Source organism: Hippocampus comes, unplaced genomic scaffold (assembly GCF_001891065.2).
Source record: "Hippocampus comes isolate QL1 unplaced genomic scaffold, H_comes_QL1_v1.1 scaffold170, whole genome shotgun sequence".
Lineage (NCBI taxonomy): Eukaryota > Metazoa > Chordata > Actinopteri > Syngnathiformes > Syngnathidae > Hippocampus > Hippocampus comes.
The window spans coordinates 574257-582802 of NW_017806171.1; the positions used below are offsets into that span (position 1 = coordinate 574257).

The following is an 8546-nucleotide window of genomic DNA, read 5'->3' on the forward strand; positions in this document are numbered from 1 at the left end:
TGATTTATTTTCTTTCGTTTTATTTTGACTTCAGTGAGCCACTTTAAAGACCATTTTGTTCTCTGTGTTATCGTGCCTGTTTAATCTTCTAATCCTACTTGTGAATGCGTTCTCTCAGGATTGTGGTTTCCGTTTCCGGTTTACGGGGGATGTTTCTCACTTGGCTCCGTATACAGTTGATGATTGGTACTGCACTGTAATAAATTTACGTATAATTTAAAAGCTTCGCGAGTGACATTGTCACATAAAAATAACCAACCATGAAAACAATAATTCAGTATTGCTCATTTGCGACAGCACTTCCTGCCTTCAAGACAAAATCCGGAGGCGGGGGGAAATACACCCGGAGCGCGAAACTCAAGCGGGGAATATGACGAGTTTCCGCCGAAAAATTGTGTTTGTCGTTGAGACGTGCTTCTTGTTTCTGCTTTTATTTTTAAGTGTAATTGCAGACTTCAGTATTATAACCAGCTACGCAGTTTGAAGTTGGACCCAAAATGGATGACTAAGCAAACGGATAAAGTTCGTACACCGCGACAAGGTGGGATGAATGTCGTTTTGGTTTCACACAGCCGAAAACTACCTAAATGAATTAAATACACCGTGTACAACGCGGCAGGTGCCATCACGAATTCACTGTTCGAAAGAAGGGGTGCGTCTCATAGTAAATAATTTGCACTGACTTTTGCCATGTGACACTTCTGCAAAGAGTGACGTTGTGTACACACTAATGCTTATGATCATAACATTTGCCGTCGTCTGTTTTTGCAGGTGGGTCTTTCTTCAAGATGGCGCTAAATGCAGAACAGGAGGCCGTGATTAGCCAGATGTTCGAAGCCTATATTTCAGAGTATCATCAAGATGACATGGTGAAGCTCCTTGCAGCCTCCAGCGATGACAGTCATCGGCCTGTTGTTATCAATGCTATGACATTGTTTGAAGCCAACATGGAGGTACTTGAACCAGAAATAAAAGACTGACTCGAACGGAAACATTCAGAATGCCGTGCACGTTCAGAAATGATTACTTGTAAATCCTCAATAGTCTACAGCCGTTGTTCAAATTGTCCACGCTCTCTGATTTCAGATAATAATTCTCGGATTTCTGTAGGACTTCATGAAGGCAGCCAGTTTATCTTGGTGTCTAACCAAATGTCCATCTGATTTTACCCAACAAAACAATGATCGATTTTTTTTTCCTCTTCATATTTTCTGACATGTCACGCATGCCTATTGCATTATTGTATTTTTATTGTATGTACGCATTTGCGTGTTACTTGCCCTCAGATTGGTGACTATTTCAACGCCTATCCCAGTGATGTCCTGACAATATTTGATAAGGTTTTGCACAAAACAGCCATGGAGTTGTCAGGGAACGCCTCTGTTAAGCGTTTGGATGGACTGCGCCCAAGACAACCGCAAATGAATCACACCCTCCATGCACGTATCACAGGTCAGATATCCAAATCAGTGTGATGGTCTCATGTCCAACCAGCGATCTTCTTTCGCTTATCCGCATCGTGTTGCGGCGGCGGTGTGTGTGTGTGTGTGTGTGTGTGTGCGCGTTACCATCCCTCTTGTGTATCCAGGTCTACCAGTTTGTCCAGAACTCACAAGGGACACCATTCCGCGGTCGAGAGATGTTGGGCATTTCTTGTCCGTCACTGGGACTGTCATACGCACGAGTGTTGCCAAGGTAGTCGGGCCGTTGTTTGGACACTTTACACAACATGGACGTTATTGGACTGTGACGAACGTCTCCATTGGTGTTGATGTGTTGTCTCTTGTTGCTTGGCTTTAGATCGAGCCGTGCGTATTAATCTCTCGCCTCCGTAGGTTCTGGAGTACGGGCGCGACTACATGTGCACCAAGTGTCGTCATGTTTTCGTGCTGCGGGCTGACTTTGAGCAGTTCTATGCCTTCGTCCCACCGGCGGCCTGCCCCAATCCCGATGGCTGTAACTCGTGCAAGTTCAGCTGTCTGTCTGGAGGGTCGGAGCCTACTGCCTGCAGGGATTACCAGGAGATCAAAATACAAGAGCAAGTAAGGGCGACGGTGTATTTTCGTACCCTCTCATTACTCAATGAATAATTTCAATCGCCATCCAAATGACAGGTGCAGAGGTTGTCAGTGGGCAGCATTCCTCGTTCTATGGTTGTGGTTCTGGAGGATGACCTTGTGGACAGCTGCAAGTCAGGTAGGAAGCCAACATTTTTTTTTCAGTACCAAATCACTGAACACATTTACTGCCAAAAGGTAAAAACGGCTTTGCGAAAGCCCGAGCATTTCGTGTGTCATCTGATGCAGCGTTTTGATCGAATGGGCTTCCCAAGGAGATGATGTGACCGTTTATGGAGTGATGTGCCAACGCTGGAAACCCTTTTATGAGGGTGCTCGCTGCGATGTGGAGCTCGTTCTCAAAGCCAACAACGTGGAAGTCAACAACCAGCAGGGCGCAGCTTCTTTACTCATAGAAGATGTTCAGAAGGAATTCAAAGAATTCTGGGAGAGCCACAAATGTGATCCGATAGCTGGTAAGAAGTTCTCCCCGCTTCCAATCATCGATTCTGCTTGAAGATTTTTTAAAAAAAAAAAATTCTCTCTTCATCCTCTGCAGGTAGGAACCAGATCTTGCTGAGTCTGTGCCCTCAAGTGTTCGGCATGTATGTGATCAAACTGGCCGTTGCCATGGTGCTCGCTGGAGGGGTGCAGAGAATAGATTCTTCTGGAACCAAGACCAGGGGTATTGATCCTGTTGGATATTTCTCACAAAAGCAGCGCTGTCCAAACTTTTACGTTTGAGGGCCGCATTCATAGAAATGCAAGGGCCACTTTTGTCAACTTCCATTTCTGAAACACGCGTAAGTCAGTTACGCGCGCAACGATATATTGGCCACATTTTCTAGTTACTTTTGGAAAACCGTTTCCGTAGCAGCTCTCTGCTAAAGCTGAGAAGGCAAATTGTTTCGGAAACACAAACGCGCGCTGTGATCGAAATACTGATCACCGCCCAATATGTTTTTTCAATTTCATTCAGTGAGGGCCTTTCCAGAGAAAGAGACAAAAACCGCAAGGCGCAAAGTAGAACGCTGACGCGACGGTTGGTTGCCGTCTTATCTTCTGCTCATTAGGCGAATGTCACCTGTTGCTCGTTGGGGACCCCGGGACGGGCAAGTCTCAGTTTTTAAAATACGCAGCCAAGATGATGCCTCGCTCTGTGCTCACCGCCGGAATCGGTTCAACGAGTGCGGGTACGTGTGCCCTTCATCAGGCTTTTGACATTCTCGCACCGATGTGCAGCGGACTTGCGCATTGTCTCAATTGCTGCAGGGCTGACGGTGGCCGCAGTGAAGGACGGAGGTGATTGGCATCTGGAGGCAGGGGCCCTGGTCCTCTCGGATGGCGGTTTATGCTGCATCGATGAATTCAACAGTATCAAGGAACACGACCGCATCAGCATCCACGAAGCGATGGAGCAACAGTCCATTAGCGTGGCCAAGGCTGGGTAGGATATTCATCGCAAGATTATTCGATGGGGGGGACGGTCTGACCAAAATGTGAATTTTTACCCTTTGTGTAGACAGCACTCAAAGATTCTGTCCTCGGCATTGTTGCTTTTTTTTCCCTCTCCATAGTATGGTCTGCAAGCTGAACACTCGAACGACCATCCTGGCAGCGACCAACCCAAAAAGCCAGTATGACCCAAAGGAATCCCTGTCAGTCAACATAGCGCTGGCAAGCCCTTTGCTAAGTCGGTTTGACCTGGTTCTGGTTCTGCTGGACAACAGAAATACAGACTGGGACCGCATCATCTCATCCTTCATTCTGGAGGATCGAGGTAGGGAGAAGATTCACATTCTTAAAAAAAAAAGTTTGCATTTTTGTCGGGCAGCACGGTGGGCGACTGGTTAGCTCGCCGGCCTCACGGTGCAGAGGTGCGAGGTTTGATTCCGGTTCCCGTGTGGAGTTTGCACGTTCTGCCCGTGCCTGCATGGGTTTTCTCTGGGTTCCTTCCACATTCCAAAAACATGCATGGCAGGTTATTAATGGAACACTCAAATTTGGCCCAAGATGTAATCATGAGCGCGGATGCTTGGTGGTCTCTGTGTACCCCGCGATTGATTTTAGCATGGCGAAAGTGTTCCAATTCGACCCCATTCTTTGTTCTCAGGGCTACCGTCTGAGTGCTCCGCCCTATGGCCCATGGAGAAAATGAAGGCCTATTTCTGTGTCATAAAGCGTTTGCAGCCACAGGTTTCGGTGGAGGCCAACTCCATCTTATCAAGGTACTATCAGCTGCAAAGGCAGAGCGAAGGCCGCAATGCTGCGCGCACAACCATCCGCATGCTGGAGAGTTTGAGCAGACTGGCTGAAGGTGAGGAAAAAAAGAATTCAAAATGTAGTGTCAGATCGGACCATCCCTACGATGCACGCGAGTATAAGAACTGTGATTACAATCCTCATCAGTGAACTGTTTTAAATCCGCACAGCCCATGCTCGACTCATGTACAGAGAGACTGTAACTATCGAGGATGCTGTTATGGCCGTCTCTGTCATGGAGTGCTCCATGCAGGTATTTGAAACGTCACTTGGTACACCAACACAACGCTATTACGTAGAGGAATCGCTTCATACTTTGGTGCCAATTTCACAGGTACTTTTGTGGTTGAATAATATCGAAAGGTATGACACTGGAGTCTGTGCTAATTATACTCGTGTAAAACATCTTTGTTCATTGTTTGTTTGTTTTTTACGATTAAATGACAATTGTAAAACTGTATGCACTCTTTTAGGGTGGCGGTTTGCTCGGAAGTGTAAATGCAGTGCTGACCTCATTCCCTGATGACCCCGGTCAGCAGTATCAGACGCAGTGTCAGGTACTGTTAGGAGGCCTGAAACTGCCCGTCTTACTTCAGAAGGAGATGGACAGATTGGCCAGGTGGGTCCATGTTGTGGGCGTGGCTCTCTCAGTTAGCCATTCCACCATGCTAGCCATTTTTTTGCAAGCATATTTTTGTTTTACGAGTCTATTTTTATTGTTCGTTGATCAATAAGTCAAATGTAAAATGCCCAAAAGAACACTATTGACAAAACTGAAAAGAAAATCCGGAAGCCACGCCTTTACGCAACTACACTTTAATTTTGAACTCTCATCCTCATCAAAGTTGAGTTGTTTTTGGCGTTAACCTAGCTGTCATGAAAAAATAAAATGATGTCCAGTGTGTATATTTTACACAGTTGAGACAAAGATGACAGCCACACACGCATTAAGTCTTTCATTCTAAAACCTTATACAGTAATTAACATTGCCTTCTGTGAGTGGCGAGCGATCACTGTGGCATGCATGCATTCATTCATTGTTTTTTTTTTAGGCTTGGGAGCAGCACCGTCGAGGCTTCCAGCTCTGAGCAGCCAACTGATGGCCACCATCCTCATCCTGGAGAAACAGACTCGATCACCGCCATGCAATCGGACGTACCGGAGACCTCCATGAGCGGTGCTGAGCCGGAGAGCGGCTTGGATTGGTTTTACTCCATCACGCCTTCTCGAACGTCAAATGAAATCTCCTCTGCGGTATTCACTTCAACTCAACTTGACGCCAATCAAAAAACAGACCCCGGTGTGACGACTAAGGCCAGTTCTCCAGTAAACTATCATCTGAATTCAAAGAGAGACCTGACAGTCACTGTTACCGCTGAGGAAGGTGGAATGATCGGAGAGAAACACCCCGACGCTCAAGAGAATCTACGCGGACCTGACAGACAACACGCAGAGCCGCCCGGGAGTGCAATTCAGCTTCGGCGTAAACTCCAGCAAAGTGACAAAGCAGAGATTGGACTTGGAGAAAGTGAGGTCGCTGTGAAGAATGCAAGTCAAGCTGTCACCGTTTCAGACGCAACTTCCAATACGGGCGTGGATCACCGAATTCAGAGTAAGCCACGGTTTCACACTGCGACGAAAACCATGAGCGCTCGGCTACCGGACACGATTGCGGCTTCAGATGAAAATATTCCTTTCAAGTTTTCAGACTTTGTATTCAAACCGAAGAAGATGACACCCGTCGTCGGCGGTGTCAATTCCGGCGCGAGGTCACCTGAATGCAACCTGGACAGCAGAAATGGTCCAAACGTTCAACACAAGGTTGGCAGCAACGATGAGGCCAAGGGTGCGCTTCCGAGGAACGACGGTAGAAAAAATAAAACGCGTGAAAAGCACCCTAGTTTCAAAGGTGGAAGCGTGAAAAAGCAAGTGAGCTGTGTCAGCAATAAAACCACGTTGTCTTTTCCGCCAGAAGAACTGGAAAAGGACAAACCACCACGAGCACAGACTGGTGGCACGATAAGCCAAAGACCTGACATGGGGAGCCAAGATGGTCTCCGGAGTAAAGAAAGTTTGACACCTTTAAGAGCGACTTCCAGCCCCGCAAAGTCCACAGTCACCCCCTCAACTCTCGCTAAGCTTTCAAGATTCTCTTTCAGCGGCACAACCGAACCCAGACCCACACTTCCGGCAGACCTGGAAAAGAATCACCAACTGGAAAAAAGTCCACGTGAAAAAGAATGTGTGGAATTATCGAGGACCGCTTCCGACAGAACAACCGAAGAAAGACCAAAAAGAATGAAAAGAATGCGAGAGGTAAAAGCTGCTTCATCTTCCCCGAACGCCTCGCAGAATCCGCCTCCTTTGGAACATGGCCCAGCGGCATGTGCAAGCATAAAACTAACGGAACCGACTCCTTCTGGAACACATGTGGTAAAAATGGGTCAAGGTAGGGCCACGGTATTTCATAATTCCGTCAAGATGAAGAAGAAGTGTTTGGAATCGGGCACTCCAGCAAGTGCTCCGTGCGGTTCGAAAGCTGTGTTTGTCAAAACTTCTCTCTTTGGCTCTGGTGACTTAAATGATGACATTCTTGACACTGACTGGGACAAAGAGGTCGCAAAGAAAGCCAAAGTGCGATATTCTAGGTAGCAGACCCCCCGAGAAGGAAAAAAAAAAAAAGCAAGTTGCGTTTTTTTTAAAGTTATGTCATAGATGGCCTCTAGAGGGAAACCTTGATCTGCTGTCAATCCCGACAGTTCCAGTCTTGCTATTCTTCACAGGCGGTGTAAAATGATCCATTAATTCACGCATTAGCAGTATCTTAAGGTCGATCTTTAGTTCTCCTTTAAAATTCGCAACATCAGTCTTGGCTTGTCTTTTTCAAACAAAGAATTGACTTTTGGTGGGTTTTTTTTCACCGTCGGCAGTCGACGAGCCGTGGCGAATTTGAAGGCAATGCGCGGACCGTCACGGCAAAGCAATGTTGACAGTGTTGCGCTAATTGGATTTGGACAGTAACGTTACATCAAAAGACGTCTCCTGCTCTTTTCAAATGGCAGTAATTAGAGCTTTCTTTAACACCAAGGGAGATTAGGGAGTGGGATTAAGAGTAGAGTATATTGCAAACGCTAATGTGACATAGGGAAACGTCATGGCAAACTGCGCCCCAAAAGCACTTCAGAGCAGAACCGGTGATCGTGATCTTTATTTCATAGATGTTTTTTGTTTTTTTAATATAAAGCTTGTCTTTCTTTATTTGATGGACTCCTATCCCATTTCATAAACCGGGATGCGACGTTTCCTGGAGCACAGTTTGCGCTTAATTTAATTGCCAGCCATCTGGGTTTACATGACATTGACAATTTATTTTAAAAGTATACATGGGCACAAAAAAGGTCCACTGGATTATCCCGACCTTTAATTAAAGCAATCATTTGAAGTTGGGCATGAAAACAATGTAGCCATTTTCGATACACTTTGCGCTAACTTGTCGGAGAAGATGGAGGGGGTGGGGTGGCGGGGGTCGGGTTGGAGTCGAAGTGGCCTGACTCTGGCTGCAACTTGCACTTCATTTCACATTGTTGGCAACGTAAAGTTCGGTCAGCAGTTTACATTGTTACCACTGGCCGTTCTGGTGCGAGACTTGAGGCGTAGATCATAACTAAGCACTGACGAACTCACTTCAAGTTCAACATGAAGTAGATGACGGATTTTCCCAAAAAGCGCCTGACCGGTTACTCGACAAAACAATTTTCGTCGCCACTTGCTGTCAACTGAAAATGACTCTGGTCTCAGGGAACGACCAATCGCGGCTCTGTTTTATTTATTTATTTTTTTTAGGCTGGTCACGTGACAATCTCAAACTGAGCCGTGGGTGGTCTATCCATAGGCCTGAGCGACCGATGGTCATTTCAGCAAATGGACATGAAAAATGGGAAAAAGAAAAGAAATGTTTCTCGACAAGTGAACATTGAATAAAGGAGTTTATTATTTAGATCTTTTGAATGGGGTTGCTCATGATATCTTTGGACGACCACACTCATGATGGGACTGACTGGTAGTAGCCGTCGCTTTGATTCAATAAAAAGAATGCATCAAAATGTCTGTTGCTGAAATATTCATCTCTGGTGCAATTTGCAAAAACATACCGTCCAACAAATTGTATAATGGGATATTGACATCACATACCACAGGTCACCTCGGGTTCAGTTGGAATGCAGCGCA

The 8546-nt window shown here is 46.2% G+C and overlaps 1 protein-coding gene across 3 annotated transcripts; it reads left to right on the forward strand.

Moving 5' to 3' along the window:
* Window positions 1–237: 237 nt before the first annotated feature.
* mcm9 (minichromosome maintenance 9 homologous recombination repair factor) lies at window positions 238–7998 on the forward strand. 3 transcript variants are annotated; one of them, XM_019896201.1, is made up of 15 exons: window positions 238–652; window positions 772–953; window positions 1287–1452; window positions 1589–1695; window positions 1836–2042; window positions 2115–2196; window positions 2333–2533; window positions 2617–2742; window positions 3131–3250; window positions 3330–3504; window positions 3635–3837; window positions 4171–4374; window positions 4490–4572; window positions 4793–4938; window positions 5372–7998. In XM_019896201.1, the coding sequence occupies exons 2-15, from the start codon at window positions 789–791 to the stop codon at window positions 6969–6971; spliced, it is 3585 nt and encodes a 1194-aa protein (XP_019751760.1). In that variant the 5' UTR covers window positions 238–652; window positions 772–788; the 3' UTR covers window positions 6972–7998. The 3 variants fall into 3 exon arrangements, with proteins under 3 accessions (XP_019751760.1, XP_019751759.1, XP_019751761.1); XM_019896200.1 differs by having other exon boundaries at window positions 238–541; XM_019896202.1 differs by having other exon boundaries at window positions 238–541; window positions 789–953.
* The last annotated feature ends 548 nt before the right edge of the window (window positions 7999–8546 follow it).